The following is a 22,234-nucleotide window of genomic DNA, read 5'->3' as shown; positions in this document are numbered from 1 at the left end:
GAGGCTGAGTATATTGCTATCACTGAAGCTAGAAAGGAGTTACTATGGATGAAGAAGTTCCTACGAGAATTGGGTCTACAGTAAGAAAGGTATCTACTCTATTGTGATAGTCAAAGTGATATTCATCTCAGTAAGAATCCAACTTTTTACTCTAGATCCAAGTATATTGATGTGAGATATCATTGGATTTGTGATGCACCAGAGATGAAATTGTTTTGCCTTGAGAAAATCCATACTGATGAGAATGGATCAGATATGATGACAAAACCAATACCTACAGAGAAGCTACAATTCTGTAGAAAACAAGTGGGCTTGGTAGAGCCTCTCACATAGTCAGGAGGAGGAGATTTGTTGGGCTCTCTTGTATGTGAGGGAGTGGGCCCCATATGCTTAGGGACCAAGTCAATTACATTAAAAAAATAAAAAAAAAAATCGAAAAAAAAAACAAGAGAGAAGAGAAGAGAGAGAAAAAAATGCATCTGCCTAGATTTCATCAACAAGTTGATTCCACTTCATCTGTGGTCCGATCGAGTTGAAATTTGAGAAGTTTGAAACTCGAGTACCTACAATTTGAATGGTAGAGATCAGATTTTAAGCTCATGAACTGGTGTTGCTACCCATGAACAGTAACAACATTTTTTGGTATACTTTTTCCTATTTTTCTTTATTTCCTTTGCCAAGAGAGATTGTATAATCCAAGGCTATAAGTACTCTTGATGTATCTGGTAGCCTCTAGAGATTATTCTAAAGAAGACAGGTGTAACCCATTATTGTTGATAGTGGAAGTTTGAACTAGATTAGGTCCCGTGGTTTTTCCCTTTGCATTGGGGGGTTTTCCTCGTAAAAATTTTGGTGTCTAATTTATTTTTCTGTTGCATGAGTTTATTTATTTATTGTTGCTAGTTGCTATTGCATATTTAATTTTGCACAAAGAAATGGTAGAAAATTTTTTATGTTTGTTGGAATATTGTGAATTCATCCTAACACAAAGATTAACGGATTTTAATGTCTTATTCTTTGGAAATTGAACAAATCTTGTGGTCATGCCAAATTCGAATTGATCTATATTTGCTTCTAGCCCATTGATTGTACTATTTGATCTATCTTTCTTTTTTTCTAAAATAAAACAAAAATCGAACTTTGTAAAATAAGTGAACATGCAAGAGAACAAACCATTTTGTGATCAACAATGCTTTCTTAAATTACACTATGCTGGAAATAGAAATATTTTATTTAAGAATGCACATGCAAGTATGTGTTTGATATTGATACAACTTGGTTAAGGAAGATGTGCTACAACTTGGTTAATGTTTTGTCTCTTTGTTTTTCAAAAGAGCAAATTATAGCAAAAAAAAAAAAAAAAAGTTCATTAAAGTCAAATTAGAATAAGAGAAAGTTTAAGAGAAATGTAGGGACGTGGAATTCTTCATCATGTGGCACAGTTAAAAGAGTAATGCACTACTTTCGTGCATCACTTGCTAGGATGCCATTATAGGACCCATCACGCTGCAACACAACAAATGTGACTAGGTTACTAACAACATCATACCAAAGAAATGGTCGACCCCTTTGGGAGGACAACCTTTGCTCATAGAAAGTGTGACCACATGCTCACAAAATACGACCTTGCATGATAAGGCGATCAAATAACTATATAATGGTTATGACCATCGCATTAATCATGAGTCTAAACCCTAAAGTCCATTCCATAATAATTACATCATGATCAGAGCCTTGAAGATAGACATGATGAAAATTATTTAAGATGATACATAACCAATATCTCCATTTATTACCCTCCCATAATATGTTAGGATAAAGCCCTTAAAAGTGTGGCATGATATAATAATAATAATAATAGATTTATTATTTACTATTAAGATTCTAGTTTCCTAATTTTATCTATCTCATTCATGCATTACACTCTCTAAGCATTCAAACCTAGCATTACACATGACTTGGATGCAATAAGAGTAGCATGGAAGATCTAAGGCATGGATTCCTTACAAGTAAATAATTTATTCATAATTGTTTCATGGATTTAAGCAATTCATTTGAAGTTTTAATACACCATCTCTTAATTTGAGGGATAACTATTCTTAGTCATCAAGATAGCTTTCCTATGGAGAGTACACTAGTTTCTATGGCCAAATATTAGACAAGACCTATAGTGACTCCTGACATTGTCTATCGGGTAGTCATGATCTCACTAAGCTTCTATACTATAGGGGCTCTCAAACTTTAGAGGATATTATGATTGTGTTAAAGTCTTTAGTAGTTTCAACCTACAAGTGAGACCCTAAAATGGTCAATATTCCCTATGGATTAGGTTATTATTAATGAAGGTTGGTGGCAACAGGAATACTCAAGATAGGCACCATGATATCTCATGGGTTTGAGACAATGTGTCCACTTAGGTGATCCTAAGGACATATGATCAAGAAATCTATGACTATAGTTATTTCTTAATTGGAACTTGACATATGCTCTTTGTGAGTTGTAGTATGCTAGTTAATCACATAATAAAAGGACTTGAGACTTAAGGATTATAGAGGTAATCTTAAGAGGTTAATAGCATTGACCTCATTAGATTACGGACTCTAGTTCATAGGAAGCTTGCATATTTTGGACAGTAGGTCACAAATCTGAGTCATTGTAATATCATAAGATACTAGAGTGCAATTGTCTCTTTGTAGTAGGATGTTGAATTCATTTCAAAATTTGATTCTAAGGGAGCTAAGAGATCTAAGTTCTTGTATCTCATTATAATATCATAGGATACTAGAGTGCAATTGATTCTTTATAGAGGAATGTTGAATCAACTTTAAAATCTGATTCTAAGGAAGCTAATAATCTCTTATGGGTTTCAATTGTCCCACTCAAGCTTGTATTCCTTGATAACACACTTATTGAGGGGTATTTCAATTCTTTATTCACGTGTGTGTATAAGGGCATTTTGGTAAATATGTAATATTGCATAAGAACTTGTGAATATTCTCTTTAGATTAGGTTAATTGATTAATTGGAACCCAATGAGGCTAATTGATCAATTAGGACCTAAGTGAGTTAGATTAAGTAACCAAAGACCAAGATGGGTTCAAGTCACTTAAGCCTACTAAAAGCATATATAAAACCCTTTTTAAGGGTTAGGGCTTCATTCTTGTCATCCACTCTTCCTGTTCACCATAGAGAAAAGAGAGCCCTAACCACCACCAATTTGTGAGACTTTCACCTCCTTTAATGCTAAGAGCAAAGGAAAGAGAGCCATTGGGTGAAATATCCCTCAATTTACGAGATTTGCACTACTTTTCATTGATAAAGAAATGATATAGGAACATCTAGATTTGAGATAAGACATTATTCTCTAGGTCTAAAAATGTTTTAAATGTTTTTTGCTTCCATTATGTAGATTTAGAGGGGTCTTTGAGATCATATAAACTCTAGTGTTCATAATAATCCCAAGGATAGCTTATCTAAGTTGACCTGCCCTTAACACCAAATAACTTTTGCAGACTAAAAAAAAGAATATCAAAGTATATGGTAATAGACATGTGTTGCTATTGCAACATATTATCTAAAGACCTAAGTATGAAACACTTGGTCTTCTGATCTATCTAAAACCACCTTTGGTATACCATTCTTTCTTCTTACTAGGTTAGTTCAAAAAGAATAGCTAGCTCACCAAATTTAAAAGTTCAATCTAGAAGATTAGTTGGGTTTGGTCCAATGTGAGAAATAGAGAGATAAAGAAACAAACATGATATTTATAAAAATAAAAATAAAATAAAATAAAATAGCCAATGATGCATATAACATAATTAAGCATTCAAGGCATAATAATAATTTAGCAAAAAATGTATAACTCTTAGGACTACATATCATTTTGCAAGCTATCCTAATATCATAAGAATCAAGCCTACATAGGGTAGGTTATGACCTTATTACTAGTTAGAGACCGTGTCAAATTGATCTCCCTACCTTAACCATGTAGGTAAAGGCAAGTTCAACATACCTTTTCTTTAGCCCATAGACTATGCAAGTGGGACTACATTCGGCGATTCGACCACTTCATATCCATTATCAACTGTATAACCATTGTCCTCGAACTATCAATGTGACCAAGGAACCTCACCATAATGATAGTCGCTCTCACTACAAACATGTCTAGTTTTCTCCATTTAGAGAGTTCATATCTCATGATTCCTAATACCTAACCCACCATGGGGGTGATGATGAACTCAAATCAAGATGGGCTCAATAATGGAAGCCATGAGACTAACTAGGTCCCTCTTCCACTTAATCTTTTGAGATAGATAAGGGCATTTTAAATTTTTAGTAATTACCCTAATGAATAAATTATCTACTTTGAGAATTTCCAAAAATATTTATTTTCTAATTGGAAACCTAGTGTAATAGGACAATGTCAATCATGAAAAAAAATGAAAATTTCCATGAGAGTATTTTTCAAAATACATTTTGATAAAATCTCTACTCCCAAAATTTTAAAAACTATTTTCATAAAATTTTCCTTCTCTTACACAAATCCAATTAATAAATATTTTATCTAGGAAATACCTTCAAAGAAATTTATTTCTATCCAATTACTAAGTATTTTGGTAAGAAACTTTTAATGATAAATTATCTCTAATGTAAATTTTTCATAATATTTATTTTCCAAATTGGAAACTTTAGTGTAATAAGGAAATTACCATTTTATGAGATTTTAAAAATCTTGAGAGCACTCTATCCATTAAAGGAACTTTTGCTTCTTATATTTAAAACTCCTCATAAGAGTTTTCCTTACTCCCTACATCTTTCCAACTTTATTAAATATTCTCATGGAATATTTTTTCATAATAATTTATTCATGAAAAAAAAAATACTAAAATCATAACCTTTTAGTAATACCTTAATGGATAAAATATTATTTATGAAAAACTTCTAAAATGTTTATTTCCTTAAAAGGAGTTAAACAATCCATTTTTTAAAGTATTCTCAAAATATTTTATATCTCCATTAAATTACTAAAATTTTCAAAAAAAAAATTGTAACCATTCTTATCATAAATTATCTATCATGAGATTTTTTGAATCCTTTATTTATTTTTTAAATTGGAACACCTGTGCAAAAGTACTTGTTTTTATATTCGTTATCCTTGAACTATCCTTATCCAACATAGTTCTCTCAAGGGGGGAAAGCCTGATGAACTTGGTGCTATCCTTCTTCACTTAAGGAGAAAAACCTAAAGGACCATTATATGTGTCGTTCTCCTTCTTTCAAGAAAGGAAAGCTTAGAGAACCACCTATCCAAAGAAGGATATTTCCAAAATAAATAGTAATCTATCAAGGAACAACCAATTTAAATAAATAATTTGGGAAAAAATTTCTCTTAAAAAATTATTTTTAAAAATACCAAAATAGTTTTTTAAGGTCACATATGCAATATATAAAAGGCATAAAATAAACTAGGAAATAATTAAATAAAACTTCCCATGGCCTTTAAGGATTTTGTTGCATAATTGGTAATAAATTTGGATAAAATCCAAATAACCAAAATTACTAAAAATATTTGCAACCAAAAATAAGGTTAGAAAATAAAAAACAAACCCTAAAAAATACCCCTAAAGCGCCAAATAGCCATCACTTATGCTCAAGCACCTAAAATTCTAAAAAGGGCATTGGATACCATTTGGAGGGTTGGAAGGAGCATTTGATCACTTGAGACACTCGAGAGCTCAATGCCACTACTCAAACATTGCATCCCATAGTTACTCTCTTAATGTTGCTTCTATACTTTTTCCGCCAATTGTACCATTAAAAAACTCACCTTTTCAGACAACTTTTTTCATCATGCATGTCATTGACTACATGGAAGCTTCAATCTCCACTTTTGGGTCATCATAGATAGATAAAAATTTGATTTTTACATTAAAGAAAAATTTTGTGCTACCTTGAAACAAAGCTTACAATCCATCTATGAACCATAAATGATTTTCACATATGAAATTAAAAATCCTATGCTCCTAACCACGAAGCTTAAAACCCAATCTAAAGGGAAAAAAAAACAATTATTCATTTAATCACAAATATGAACATCATATAAACATCCATACATTCATCCTTAGGGGTAATCGGATGAATAACCAACCTTGCAAATATATATATATATATATATATATATATATATATATATATATATATATATATGAACACACCCTAGAACAGATCTAACATACAAAATCCTAACTTAAGGCTTTGATACCAATTGTTGGAAACCTTGGATTGCTCCATTCCCAGACCCTAAATCAATAGGGTGCATACAATCCTATCCTAGGCTTATTTATATCTAAGCACAACGGAAACAGTATTAAAAACCAAAATAGATACCAAAAATCTAGATATGTAAACGCAAACCTTCAATTAAAATGCTTTTATATCAAATCCAAGGTGATGGAGATGTCAAAAGAGTTGTAAAACTCTTCTACTCGGTGTTCTTCCACTTGATATCTCCTTTCATAGTTTCCAAAACCATATAAGGGTAAGCTTCTTTCTTTCTTTCTCTCTCTCTCTCTATCTATCTATCTATCTCTCTCCTTAAGGATGGCTAAGGTTCCTCTTTCTAAAATTTTAGAAAATTGAAGCCTTAACCCCTAAGGAGGTTTATATAGGCTTCCCTATGGGCTTAAGTTACTTGAACCCAAATTGGACTTAGGTTAGCTAATTTAGCCCACTTAGATCCTATTAATTAATTAGCCTTAATAAGAGTCTAATTAATTAGTTAGCCCATTTTAGAAAGTCAATTCTTAAGATTTAGTACAATCTTGCATTTTTAGCAAAATGCCCTTATGCACACTTTTTAATTACATACCAAAAATACCTTTAAAATGTGTGCTATCATGAGTTAGGAGCATGGACCATTACCATAGGAAAATAGTCACTCCTTTAAAATCTAATTCTAAGTTGACTCAACACTCTACTAAAGAGAATTAACTACACTTTATTATCTAATAAAATTCTGATGAGCTAAAGCTTGAGTCTTTAACCTACTATCCATTGCACGTAGACTCTCCATTAATCAATGTCATAATCTAACAAGATAATGTTGTCAACCCATCAAGATGACCTCTCCAAACCTTAAGTTACAAATCTACCTATTATGTGACTAACTGACATATTCTAACTCCAAGGACCATATGTCAAATTCAACTAAAAGAATTACTATGACCATAAATTTGATAATCATATGTCCTTGAATCACCTAAGGGGACACATTGTCTTAATTCCATGAGATATCATGTTACCTCTATTAAGAATACTGGTTTCCACTTGCCTCTATCAACAATGACTCAATCTATAGAGATATATGACCATATTAGGGTCTCACCCATAAGTCAAAGCCTCATATTGATTTCAATCTAAGCTCAATATTCTGTTAAGGTTAAGAATCTATACAGTATAGTAGCTTGTGAATCATGACAATCTAGTAACCTTATATTATGATTCACCGTAGATCCTATCTAAGTGTAACTATACACACTAGTGCAGTCATCATGGGAACCTCATCTCGACAACCAAGACAAGTCATTCTACCAATTAGGAGGTAATGCAATATAGTCTCTATTGGATTGCCTAAATCCATGAATCAATTGTGAACAACTTATCATCATGCAAGGAACTCATGACTTATATCCTTTGTGCAACTTCTAATGCACCCAAGTCATGTACAATGCAAGTGGTATGAGATGAATGTTCAAAATAACGTCAATGCGTAAAAAGGATAGTTAGGGGACAATCAAGTCTTACTTTGTTACATCATGTCTTGCTTTTAAGGGTTTTATCTTAACACAAGGGTGCATTAGATCTTGTGAATTGTATTTTTGGATCAGATTAATTAATTAATTAATTAATTAGAATCCAATAGGGCTAATTAATTAGGACTAAGGTAAGTTGGATTAGGTTACCCAAGTCAATTTGAGCTCAAGTCACTTAAGCCTATAGAGAGCCTTATAAATACCCCATTGGGGTTTAGGTTCTAGACTTTTGCTTATCTTCTTCTAGATGAACCACATATATCTTTCTACGGTTTCAAATTCTTTTTTGACTACTTTTATGGTTTGAAAACAATCTGGGAACATCCAGATCTAGGTTTGGTTTTAACACTATCTAGATCAAATATCTAAATGGTTTTTAAATGTCATGTTTCCACTTAGATTAGTATTTAGGGAGCCCTAGGTTAAATGCATGTACTCTACTAAATCCAAGGCCAAGGAATGGAGCAATATGGGATTCCTAGCATGGGGAACACATGACCATCTTAGGGTCTCACCCTAGGTCAATGTTATTGATGATCTCAACATTGGCTTAATATTCTGTTAATGTTGAGAGTGCATGTAATATAAAAGTTTGGTGAAATTATGACTACCCAATAGTAAATGTAATGATTCACCATAGGTCTTATTCAATATGTGGTATATACACTAATTCACTTACCATATGAAAAACTCATCCCGATGACCAAGATAAGTCATCCCTTCAAGCACTACAACCCACATGAATTGCTTAAGTTCATGAACTAGTTATGAATAATTCATCAACTTGCAAGGAACCAATGAGTTGGATCTTCTGTGCAATTTCTAATTCACCCAAGTTATGTACAATGCAAGTGATGTAAGTTTAAATGCTCAAATAAATATTAATGCAATCATTGATGGAATAGTGGAAATTGAAAAATAATTAAAGAAATCTCATTTTGTTACATCATGTAATGCTTTTATTGGCTTTATTCTAATAGTGAATACTCAGATAAGTAATAATGTAATCATGGATAGAAAAGTGAAAATAGAATTCATAATATATAAAATGAAAACTTATTTTATTACATCAAATCATACTTTTAATAGCTCCAACCTAACACATAACACCCGATGCAACCATGCTCTCTTTGAAACTAATTTATCAAAATAGCCTAGATTGAAACCTAGGATTTGGAATACAAATTGAGAAGGAAAAGAGCATTATTTATTGACTCTTTATAAGGTTTTTATGTGTCTATAGGTAAGCTTCTAGACAAAGTCTAAGATGGGGTAATTTTGGTATTTTATCATATTTTTTAATAACTGGAACCATTTCCATTTAAGCACTAAGATGATTAATTCTATGGTAGGTGATCATCAAGCTATTTGATCATAATGTTAGGGGGATTAGCTTAATATTTAAAAATCAAGGGAAGTCACATATAAAGGTTAATGTAATTTTTCAAAAAATTTAATATACAACAACGATTAAGCATTAATTGTTATGTTCTCCTTTAGGTATGATTGAACTCCGTGTCATGCTCCTCTTATGGATTAGAAGGCCACTAAGATAAGAAAGGAGTAAGGTCTTTTAGACTCATCCCTTTTTGACAATCAAGTTAGTAATTGATCGAAGTAAGGATAATAGAAAAAAAAAATGAAGTGATTAGTTCAATTTAACTTGTTTTGAAATTAGGTTCTCTTCTTATAGTTGTCTTTTGGTGGATTGAGCATGAAAAGATTGTAATTATGCTCCATTTTTGGGATTTGAGTATAATGAAATGATTATGATATGTCTCTAGGATTTGGTCCTTACATGGCTAATAAGGAGGTTGTGTATGTTACGTAGTTAATATGGCAATCGTTCTTCGAGCAAGAGGATGCATCTTAATTACCAGGAGCGATGATGGTTTCCTGTGTAGAAATTAACAACCTATGTTGTGATCTATTGATGATAGTAGTCTAATCATATTTTATTATGTTGTAACTTATGTGTCTCTTAAAAGGGTTGCGTTAAATGTCGAGTGGTTCTATCATGCCACTCATACTGGCTTGACACATGGCAAAGGATTTTCGCACCCCAACATCAATAAAAATAAATAAATTAGAACTTAACAATATTCAAAAATCAAGTAAAAAAAATTTACTAAATACTAACAAGATTAATTTGTCTCTATTTAAGTCAAGACCAAAATCCAAAAGTATTCTAATTTCTTTAAAAACCAAAAAGGAAAGAGAAAACGAGACTTTTAAGTTCTAAAAGTGCTGCTATGCTCGTCAGCATGTAACAGACCGTCAAACTTAGCCAGAATCACATGCATGAACGTTTATAAAGCAAATGAACCCAATAACATGCTTCCACCTACATTTGTCGCTCTTCTTTATTGCGACCAGTGGTAGGAAAATGTGAACATTAATGTAAACTTAACTTTAAAAGTTTAACAACCCCTTTTGGTCAAAAATGTATGCTTCACATTTTAGATCGCAATCTCATCTTTTTTCCTTGTGTAAAGTGAAGTTGACAAGTGTAGCTTCAATGCATAGAATATTGAAATAGCTATAGACTCCCAAGTCCCAAGCATTAACAAAAATTGTATCAAAACCTATACATACTAGAAATATCAAATACTACTTGTTCATATTAAAGACTTAACATCTTTTCCAGACATAGTTTTTCAAGGTAAACATTTAACTTCAAGCAAAATTTATAAAAATTATTTGTAAGAGTGTATTTCACGATTATTTTTAAAGGTGTTTTTAATATTTCTAATACTTAAAAGATAAAAGTTTTTAAGTATTAAAAATATTATTAATGTGTTCTAAAATTACTATCAAATAAATTTTAAGAGTCTGTCTTACTATAATTCTATGAAAACATTTTTTTTTTTAAAAAAAGTATTTGATAAAATTTAATAAATATTTTAAAATTTTTGAAAAGTCACTTGTAATATTAAAAAATTATTTATAGTATTTTATGAAGAATTATTTTATAAATGATTTTTCTAAAATTATTTTAGTGAAAATACTTCAAAATAACTTAATATGAAAAAGAAAATTTGGATAATTTTATCTTTAGAAAGCTAAATCTATTTGTGATATATATCAAAGCTTAATAGAACTTTTACAAGACCAAAATTACTGTTTTAAAATTTAAATTTTACATGACATTAAGTTGATGTTTAATAAAACTTAATACTTATTATTTATTAATTAAGATTAACTTGAACTTAAATTATTCTTAATTTGTTAATTTTAAATTTATTGTTTATTTTATATTTTAAGTATTAAAGTTGTTTATTCAAACTAACTTAAAATTTATTTTAAATCATTAAATTAACATATTTATCATAATAGATTTTAATTCATATTTTTATTTTCATTAATGTCAAAAAACAAATTTATTTATAAACAAACATATTTATTATAAAAGATAATTATTTTAACTTAATACTTAATTTTATTCAAATTATGATATTAAGTTATTTTATCAAATATATTTAATATATTTAATGGTTTAAAATTAAATCATTAATTCATAGTTATTAAATTGATTTATAGAATATCATCTAATTTTAATTTTTTTCAAAAATTATAATAAAAATTATGAATTGCTAAAGTATGATATATTGCGTTAAATACACCATAGAGAGCATGTACGGGACTAACCTTCGACGAAGCTTAGGTGGGAAGAGGGGGGGGGGGGCAGGTGGATCATGGGTGAATACAGATGTGATTCGCATGGCGTCCACTATTTTGAAAAAGGTGAAGGTAAATAATGTGGAGAGCATAAAAGAAAGTGGGGGGAAAAGAAAAGGAGATGGAAATGGTGAATAAGGGAGGTGGAAAGGGCTAATTTGGGGACATAAAAATGGGCAGCACGTTCCATGCTCACGCCATTTCTGACACGCGTCACCGCCTTGCCTGAACCACGCAAAAACGGCCTACCCCACTAGCGTTGAGGAACTCCACCTCCGGGACCACCACTACCTTTTGCCCTCACAGTCCAATCGAACACCACTCACCCATTAAGTCCCTTTAGTATTGACTCTTGTACGCCCCCCCTCCCAATTTCCAATTTCCACTCCACTCCGACTCTCCAATGCATTGCTGGCGGTTGACGACGGGCATGTGCCGCTAACACTACCCAAGGAAATTAACAACGTTGGAATGCAAACAATGACGTGTCAGCTATGGAATGTGATGCCGGAAAGGCCACAATTCCGGTGCCCTTTTTTGACCTCTCTTTCTGTGCCATCACCTCTAAAATATTCAACAAATTAGTTTGTTTGGATCCCTGCTTTCAGATTTTGCGGGGAAAAATAACCCTTTTTAAAAAATATATGTATAAAATTTAACCTTTTTACAAAATTAATGTTAAAATTACCTCCTTTATTACCACATCCAACCATCATTAAAAAAAAAATATTATCTAAATTGAGATTTTATTTTTAAATTGAAACTTTAATTATTAAATTTATTTTTGAACTGAAAAAGTAAATTAAAAAAAAAATCTTTAATTAAAGTGGATTCAAATAGGCTAGTTTGAATTAAGTTTTAAAAGTCACCTAATTTCCACGTTATGCATGCCCCAAAGACTAATTTGACCCAAAATTCCCCTTTCCCCGCTCCATATTTAAAGTCTTTGACTCTTTGGTTTTTTGGTTCAAATATAGTGTGGAAACATAAGTTTTGGTTACTAAAAGAAGAAAAAGAAAGAGAGGATGGATAGAAAGAGTAGAAAGAAAAAAAGTAATGGAAAATAATATAAATTATTTTAATTTAAATTTTTTAGATAAACTTAATATTAATATATAAATTTTTTCAGGGTAATGAATTTAAATTTTTTTTAATTATTAACTAATTACATGGCAGGCTAGATTGAGTATACTAAGTCACATGTTTTTGTTTCGAATGAGGAAAGTACAAGTGGTAAGGGAGAAGAAATAGTAGAAGAAACATATTGGTATTAAAATTCAATGGATAGTATATAAATATATACTTTATGTTAAAAAAGTGGTATTCTGTGAAAGAAGGAATAATTTAATGGAGGGGAGAGGGGGGAGTCACCCCACATGGTGGTGGACAGTTTAAACTAATGTATTTGAGGGAAAGAGAAACGGCGCACTTTGCAAAAACCAGCCTTTATGAAGCGCCAGATGGCAGATGCAACTGCCACGTAGCAGTTACTCGATGACGATTAAAGTTTGACGTGGCATGCATTCACGGCCATAAACTGAATAAATAGGGGCTGGGGGAACGCCTCTCTGGTCTCTCTCCATCGTCCTCTTAGACTCGCTGCTCACCATACAACGCCATCTTTTTTTATCACTTTCCTTTAGTGCTCTTCCGCTTCTATCCAACCACTGCTTTTTATTGCTTTGTTTCTCTGACCCAAATAATGCCAGCGATGGGCGGTGGAGATGCTCCGAATGGAGGGGCGTCGGAAGGCTCAGAACGAGTCAAACCCTCTTCTCAAGATTCCCGTGACTTGAACTTCTTAATGGCTTCTTGTTATCCAATTAGCCTCAAGGTACATACAGACAAATCATGAGAGAGTATCCAGTGTTTCCACTAGGTTAGACCGTTCAGAGTAAAAATGTCCTTGACTCGGTCATGACTCAGTTGACCATCATGTTGACTTTTGTTTTTGTTTTTGTGTTATTTTATTTTATTTTTTTAGTAATCTTTTCTTCCTCCTTTGAGTTTTTCAGTTCATTGACATATGTTACCGGGTCAAGCTGGAGAAGAAGAAGAGCAGAGGAGGCCTCTGCAGGCCCATGTTGGGCGGCCCAACCAAGTCCTCTGATCGGGGATCAACAACAGAAACCATCCAAGAAAAGACGATACTTAACGGAGTTACAGGAATGGCTTGCCCCGGAGAAATCCTGGCCGTTCTTGGTCCATCAGGGAGCGGAAAATCAACGCTCCTAAACGCACTCGCAGGGAGAATCCAAGGACACTGTTTCACCGGAACAGTACTGGCCAACGGCCGGAAACTTACTAAACCGGTGCTGAGGCGAACGGGGTTCGTGACTCAGGACGACATCCTCTATCCCCACCTCACAGTCCGGGAAACTCTCATCTTCTGCTCGCTGCTTCGCTTGCCCAACACCCTCACAAAACAAGAAAAAATCTCACTGGCTGACTCGGTGATCGCCGAGCTGGGGCTCGCAAAATGCGAGAACACGATAATAGGAAATAGCTTCATAAGAGGAGTTTCAGGGGGAGAGAGGAAGCGAGTAAGCATAGCACACGAGATGCTGATAAACCCAAGTCTTCTGATACTGGACGAGCCCACGTCTGGGTTGGACTCGACCTCGGCATACAGGCTGGTTTCCACGCTGGTGTCGCTGGCAAACAAGGGGAAGACCATAGTAACATCCATGCACCAGCCCTCCAGTCGAGTCTACCAGATGTTTCACTCTGTGCTCGTCTTGTCCGAAGGCAGATGCTTGTACTTTGGAAAGGGAAGCCAAGCCATGAGCTACTTCGAAACTGTTGGCTTCACGCCGTCTTTTCCCATGAACCCAGCTGACTTCCTCCTTGATCTCGCTAACGGTGCGTACCTCATATTCTCACTCCATATTACCTTTACTTTACTTACTTTGCCTAGTCGACTGCTGCAATGATTTATTTATTCATTCCATTTTCTGCACTTAATGTTTGTGAACAATTCAAGACAGATTCAAACTGTTACCTTCTGTTCATTGGGCTTTTCTAATAATAATAAAATTTCTGTCCATTAATTGAACAGAAAAACTAGAAAATCAAATAGCTACTTGTTTTGGATTTTTATTTTTTATTTTTTATTTGGAAAAAAATGCAAAAGCTTATCGTTGATATTAATAATATCTTTAGGTTTTTCTCTTTTTGTGTTCTTGGATTACGTCACCAAAGGGCCTATACGATCACAAACTATATTGGGTGGGTGGTGGCAAATGTTTATAATGGTGGTAATGGTGGTGGTGGTAGTGGTGTTGTTGTTGATGATGAACTTGGTCATTAGTTACTTCTCTTTATGGTTGGACATGGCGATGTGGCAATTTATAGAAGAATGTAGTGGATAAAATCGATTTTGAATAGAGGTAAAGGTCCTTTTAGTGGAAAATAATGTTCCGTTGCACGACACGCGTCCTCTTGATTCAAACCCTGTCGGTCCACTCTCTTTCTATTTTATGACTTTTCGGCCACCTCGATTTCATCAAATTGCATTCTATCTTGGTTTGGTCCTTTTTAACTAAATTAATTCTACCATACAAAAGGGGAATTCTTTATTTTATAATTTGGGATATATGGTGAGATGGATCGGACCCAAATTGTTAAATGACTTAGGGCCGTGCCGGGACTAGGGAGGGTAATTTTAGATCCATTTTTGTTGGAAATGGAGGGGGTTGATAAAATAAGGTAGCCTGGGAATCATTTTTATGGCACTTATCAAAGCTTTCTGGTTGATGGGGATCGGTTGATGGAAAATGGGGCCCAAGTATATAATACATATGTGCATCCGCTTTATATATGAAAATATTATAGTATGGGATGGAAGGTCCCTATAGTATCATATCCCTTGGTACAGGAATAATGGTCTTACATTATGGACCGTCCAAAAATAAATAAATAAATAGAGAAGAGGCGTCAACTTAGCTGGTAACTTTGTTGTGATAGAGATACCCAAAAAAGAATAGAGCAGAGCTAACACATTTGAGTTGACCAATTATGGGTTAAGAGTATTGGGAAAAGGACATGTCATGGCACCCTTTGAGAAAAAGATCCTCAGTTGCATACACATACAACATCCTTTAAATTTAAGTATGGATGGAGGGTGTTGGGTGAGATACCACCACCACTCCCTAAAGATATGTATGGTCTTTCCGTATGGTTTCGCTGTATATGAGCAGGAAAGAGCCACATGGAGACACATGTGCGATCTTCAGATGAAAGAAAATATTGGGAAGATCTAGAGAGGTGTGGGCATGGGTTGCAAGTACATTCTAATTTACTTCGGATTTGTTATGTTCTTCTCCCTTTCTACCCCCCAAACTTTCAGGACAAATCATTTTTTGTATGGACACAGTGGACATATTATGGTGGTTTGTGATGCTTGGGACATTTGCTTTTTCTTGTTTTGTTAACTGTGGATGATTCATAAGGTTACTTGTTGTTGGTTTGATGTGGAGATGTGGTGGAGACTTACACATCAAATATGCAAACTCCCCGCATCTCCATTCCGAAAGTGGTGAGCATCTGCTTTACATGGAAATTCGGATCGAAATGATTCTGCTCAAAATGTGTCGAATCATTAGGTCAGATAGGGACCCATGTTTGCTGGGTTTGGCACCACATATTTTGAATATCTTTAGCCTTTCAACCTCCTTTTATATATATGCATGTATACACGAAGGGAAAGGACTCCTAAAGTTCTATCTTTCCGCTGGTTTTTTTTTTTTTTTTTTTTTTTTTTCATTTTTTTGCGTTTTTACTTTCTTTCTTTTTTCCCCCCCTTTTTCAAGAATGAGTTTTTGCATGGTGGGGCATGTCACTAACCTGTAGTCTGCAATTATGTCATGCATTACACAAGCGAATGTGAAGTGCGCTTTGACTCGGGGTCTTTTGTCTTTTGAGACTTTGTTTTGGCTGGCACAAATCCACCTTTAGAGAAGGATATTGTTTTCCCAATATTTTCATTTATTTCTTCTTCCTTTTTTTAATATTTAAAAGGTTATTCCTAGACAATAAGATATTTGTAGATATCGAGCAGGTGACTTCATTGATTGCGTGAGCCAGCATCAACAAAAACATGGAGAAGGGGGGGCAATGCAAAGGTGATACATTGCATCACTTGCCTGAGTATTGCTCTCACTACCCATAGCTCCCCACACATATGCATGGTTGGGTCCAATTGGGTACACACATCCACTAGGCCAGATCCCCATTAATGCATATGGACGCTTATTCATTATTGGAATATTGTTTTACACTACTTGATTTTTTTTTTTCTTCCTATTTTGCTAAACAAAATGATTCACCTTTTGATTTCATACCTTCATGGCTCATATTTTCCTTTGCCTTATATGGGGAGTTCTAGGTTTTACTTAGTGGTCTTTTAGTTCTATTATATTCTCAGTTTCCCTTGTGCTACGTGGAGGTTAAGTAATTTGGATAAGACTGTACCAAGGGTTTAAGTTTTGTTGATAAACATGCTTTGACATTTTTAGTGGGAAAGCTTTAGAAGGAGAAACTTTTAACTAAAAGTAGGAAGGAAAGTGAATAGAAAAACAAGATTAACAAATCAAAAGGAGTCATCAATCTTATAAACTTTTGACTCTCTATCTCAAGGTGTGGAGGTTGGCATAACATGATTGATCCTTTCCATCACAAATTTTGACTTAAAACATCTATAGATCAAAACCCAATTTTAGGCCCTGCTGATAACTCTTGAAAAAGAGAAGTGACCACTGGGGAAAAGCCACTCAAATTTTACACGTGCCAGAAGCTTGTTTGTTTTCCTTTTTTGCTTCCTTTTTCAAATTATCTTTTGATGATGATACACACATGTTCATCTTGTTTCTCATACTTTCTTTTTCAAATATATGTGTATATTTTAAGGTTTCCAGTTGGTTAGATGATCAAAATCTGAATTCATCCACCTATAGTTCTTGATCCTGGTTGTATTCATAGGACATGATTGTATGGATTCTGATGTAAAAATTTGAGAAAAAGGAAAAGTATTTCATCATATGAGTCAAGAGGGGTGTGGTCAAACCCCTTTAGTTAAGATAGTGCTGATATAATATACGCTCCACTGCTAACCTTTGATGCTGCATATTGTGAGTGGCACACAAAGTCACTAACACATTGGAGGGTGAATGCACCTAAATCTCAAGAAAAAGAAACCAAAAGAGAAAAAAAATGGTCAAATCAGCAATGATGAAAGTTTTTGGTCTTTCCTTTTTCTTTTTCTGTTCTGGGTTGGTTTGAACAAAATCAACTCTCTTTTTCTGCTCCAACATAGGATATATACATATGCTGAGGCCACCACCTGGGATGCTTTGCATCTCCACATGCATTCATCTCAGGAAAAGTGTATGTGCATTTGAAATAATTGGTTTAAATAAAACAAAGCAGGGAACTGAGGTAAGTGGTGGCCCAACCTCAGGAACAGCACCAACTTCAGTGGACTCCCACCTTACCACGAACATCGGCCAGCTTTTGACCCCTCTTTCTTCCTACTTATGACTTAGCTAGTACAAGTCACTAACTCATTTCCCATTAAACTAATATATAATCATTTCTCATTTAAAGTGCTTTCCTACTAGTACACTGTTGTCGTTGCTGTTGGTTTTTTTTACTATTTTTTTCTTTTTTTACTCTGAAAACTTTATTCACATGCCACCAGGGCTGTGGTCTGTGTTGGAGGTTACATTTCTGGAGGAGTAGCATTTCAGTACTAAACTTCTGACCTTAGGTTTACATCTTGGAAAAATCAGAGAGAGAAAAAGAAAAGCAAAGAGTTTTTAAAGAATCAAAAAGATTATTTTTGAACTTTCCTTTGCTGTTTTCGAGGTCAAAAAAAGGAGCGTATAGAACTTTCAGGTCACCTTAGGTTTACATCTTGGAAAAATCAGAGAGAGAAAAAGAAAAGCAAAGAGTTTTTAAAGAATCAAAAAGATTATTTTTGAACTTTCCTTTGCTGTTTTCAAGGTCAAAGAAAGGAGCGTATAGAACTTTCAGGTCGTATTTAGGTGACAGTAAGCATATATCTCCATTATGTGATGTTCATGAGCTTTATGATTTCGTCACCAGCGCACCACTCGTGGATATGGAGCACATACATTTTCTCCACAGTTAGGCAACCATATTTCCATGATCTTGACTATTGATTTATGGGTTAGGCCTTGTCTGCTGTTGCAATTTGTAGTGGCGGACAAATCATGTAGCATGATCCTCTCATTAGAAAGTGTTCATTTTTGGCACTTTATTTGTTTGTTTCCATTCCACTGGTCTCTTTCTCTTTGTCCAGTGCTGTAATGATCAATGGTTTAGGATCCATGCTTTACTAAGTATTATACTGTCTTCTTTGAGGACTCCCCACTACCGGACCGTCCAAAGATTGCTTCCAAGTTTGCACAATAGTTTGAGTATTTTGGGTTGTGCCAAACACAAGACTTGCTGTTGCTTTTTTGTCTTATTTCATTATTCAGTCTTGTATGGAAAAATAAAATAAATAAATAAGAAAGTAAAATACTTTTAAGAATATACTAACCATTTGTTGAAATCATGCAGGGGTATGCCATCTTGATGGAGTAAGTGAGAGAGAGAAGCCCAACATAAAGCAAGCTTTAGTTTCTTCTTACAACAGCATGTTAGCTCCAAAGGTGAAAGATGCCTGCAACATGGATACCAACGTCACTGCACCTAAGGAGACTGTGAGCCTGGCTTCAAAAGAGTGCAGAAGAAGGTGCAGTTACAGTGGCCTTTCCACTTGGTTCAACCAGTTTAGCATTCTGCTCCAAAGAGGCTTGAAAGAAAGAAAGCACGAATCCTTTAACTCTCTCAGGGTTTTCCAAGTGATTGCTGCTGCACTATTGGCTGGTTTAATGTGGTGGCACTCTGATTTTCTAGACATTCAAGATAGACTCGGCCTCCTTTTCTTCATTGCCATCTTCTGGGGTGTGTTTCCATCCTTTAACTCTGTATTCGCCTTCCCCCAAGAGCGAGCTATCTTCATGAAGGAACGGGCTTCTGGTATGTACACTCTTTCTTCCTACTTCATGGCTCGAATCGTTGGAGACATGCCCATGGAGCTGATTCTCCCTATGGTTTTCCTCACGGTGGCTTATTGGATGGCTGGACTAAAGCCTGAAGTGGGTGCATTTCTTCTTACATTAGTGATTCTCCTTGGCTACGTGCTCGTGTCTCAGGGACTTGGCCTTGCTCTTGGTGCAGCTATCATGGATGCAAAGAAGGCTTCTACCATGGTTACTGTCACAATGTTGGCATTCGTTTTAACAGGAGGGTTTTATGTGCATAAGATGCCATCTTGCATGACTTGGATCAAGTATATTTCCACTACCTTCTACAGTTATAGGCTTCTTATCAATGTCCAGTATGGAGAAGGGAAAAGAATCTCCTCTCTACTGGGTTGTTCTCACCATGGAATCAACAGGGCCAGCTGCAAATTCATTGAAGAAGACATTGGTGGCCAAATCAGCCCAGCATTTTGCATCACTGCCATGGTTTTTATGTTTGTGGGGTACAGGTTACTGGCTTACCTTGCATTGAGATGCATCAAGGCCTGAAACCTCCTCATATTTTAGGGTTCTTGTTCTTAATCCATCAGACCTCATAATTGTAACTTCTGAAGGTGATGGGGTTTGGTACAAGCTGGTGGCTCGTGGTGATGACTACTGCTAGATGATAGACCTACTGGATTCACACTCATTATGGCTGAAGCATCGGTGTAACCGTTGGCTCGCAAGTAAATGTTAACAGTTGGCTGGCAAGTAAATGTATAGAATCAACAGAGCAAGTCCTCCAATGTTACTTTCTTGCAAAATTTACAATGAAAACTAGTAATTAATTGTTTTTGTTCTTTCCATCTGAATCAATACATGGAAAAACAAGTTTATTCCTTGAATGCGTTATGACAGTTGGATGAAAAGCTTGACATATCCATCTTTCCCCGAATCCCAGACCCATATTGTTGAGCGGCAGTCCAGTAGGGGAAGCTTCACGTATTGTGAGTACAAGTTGTAGTCTGCTACTAATGGTGGATGTGATCTAAAATTGAATCTCGAATAGTTGGGGTTAGAATGTTCAAAGCTTGACTTTATCTACCTTGACTATTGTTGGGAATCTTTGGAAGCATTGGTGTTTGGCTCTTCGGCATAGAACACAAGGGGCATGTAACACTAGTATTTGGCTCTCCAATTTTCAAATTACGGTAGGGTTGCCAATTTGAAGAATAAATAAATTTAAAATTTTTCATAAAAGATAAATTATAATTAAAGGACAGTATTAAAATGGTTGAAGGCATCTTAGTAATTTGATAGAAATATTTTTTTTTTTAAATGTTTTTAAGATAAAATATTTATTAAATTCTAATTGTATAAAGAAGAAGAATTTTTATGAAAATAAATTTTAAAATTTGAGAGTAGAGATTCTTATCTAACTTTTAGATAAATACTCTTACAAAATTTAAAAAATTTCAAGATTACATTCTCTTGTTACACTAAGTTTCCAATTATAAAATAAATATTTTTGAAATTTCTTACACAAGATAATTTATTCATTAAATTAATTATTAAAGTTGTATAAGATTTTAATTAACTCAAAAGATTAAAGTAGGAGAGGGTCATACGCAAACCCATAGCCCCAAGATCAAGCCCACCTTGATTGGGCCATTTGACACGCTACAAGAAAAAGCAAAACAATGACACTTTTAATATGTCAAGGAAGATATATAATGACACTTTCTTAAAGTGTCATATTATATACTATCATTGTATATTTTTAGATACATTGACACTTATTACGAGTGTCATCTTCTATAAATTAAAACCTTGACACTCATTTTAAGTGTCATCTTCAATCTACCTAGGTGTGCCATGAATTTATATTATGCTCAACATTGACATTTTTCAAGCATCAAGGGAGAAAAAAAAATTATCATTATACATATAAGAAATAATGTTGATGCTCATACAAAGCATCATTTTATTTTGGCTTAATATCTTTACTAGGACACTTTTATGAGCGTCGGTTTTTTTATGTGCTTGTTAGAAACTTGATAGTCTTTACAAGTGTCATCATCTTTTTTATATTAAAAATCCTATTTTCATTAATTTCATTGGTTAGAAATACTAATAAAATTTGCACATATTATTATATTAAAGTCATACAAATAAGAAAAAACAACCATTTCTTGGAATTCATTGGTCCAAAATTACACATGCATTCCTATACAAGTTTGCATAGATTCTATGAGTAGGAATAAAAAGTCAGATTCTTTAATTAGCAGGTGGTGGTGGATCTTCCCTTGCAAGAGTGCTCCAAACCCATTAAAGCCACCATATGAGATCTTCTGTTCCTATTCAAATTTGCAAAATCAACTTAGTTCAATTAAAAATACATTTGTTAATTTGGGTAGTTTATAATTAAGGATGAAGTTCATTTTATTGATAAGGATTAAAATTTGTGAAATTATAGAATACCTTGAAGATCCCATGGCTTAATTTTTATAGCTTAAGGATAGAACTCTTGTATTTTTGTCTAATATTTGTATCACTCTATCATACTAGTATGTATGGTTTTTTTAAGAGAGATTAGATTTAGTGTTTACCTAAAGACAACGAGCAACCCTTTCAATGGTTGAGCCAATAGATAGTGCTTTTTGATACATTTCCCTTACTATGGCTATATTTCGTTCTTTCTACTCCATCCAT

The 22,234-nt window shown here is 34.1% G+C and overlaps 1 protein-coding gene across 1 annotated transcript; it reads left to right on the top strand.

Annotated features, from left to right (window-relative positions):
- The first annotated feature begins 13,079 nt into the window (after positions 1 to 13,079).
- On the top strand, positions 13,080 to 20,477 carry LOC117907888 (ABC transporter G family member 25). Its single transcript, XM_034821561.1, has 3 exons — positions 13,080 to 13,323; positions 13,505 to 14,351; positions 19,074 to 20,477. The coding sequence occupies exons 1-3, from the start codon at positions 13,192 to 13,194 to the stop codon at positions 20,087 to 20,089; spliced, it is 1,995 nt and encodes a 664-aa protein (XP_034677452.1). The 5' UTR covers positions 13,080 to 13,191; the 3' UTR covers positions 20,090 to 20,477.
- The last annotated feature ends 1,757 nt before the right edge of the window (positions 20,478 to 22,234 follow it).

Source organism: Vitis riparia, chromosome 18 (genome assembly GCF_004353265.1).
Source record: "Vitis riparia cultivar Riparia Gloire de Montpellier isolate 1030 chromosome 18, EGFV_Vit.rip_1.0, whole genome shotgun sequence".
In the NCBI taxonomy this organism is placed as follows: Eukaryota; Viridiplantae; Streptophyta; class Magnoliopsida; order Vitales; family Vitaceae; genus Vitis; species Vitis riparia.
Note: the sequence above shows the minus strand (reverse complement) of the source record. Positions and strands in the feature narration are given on the sequence as shown.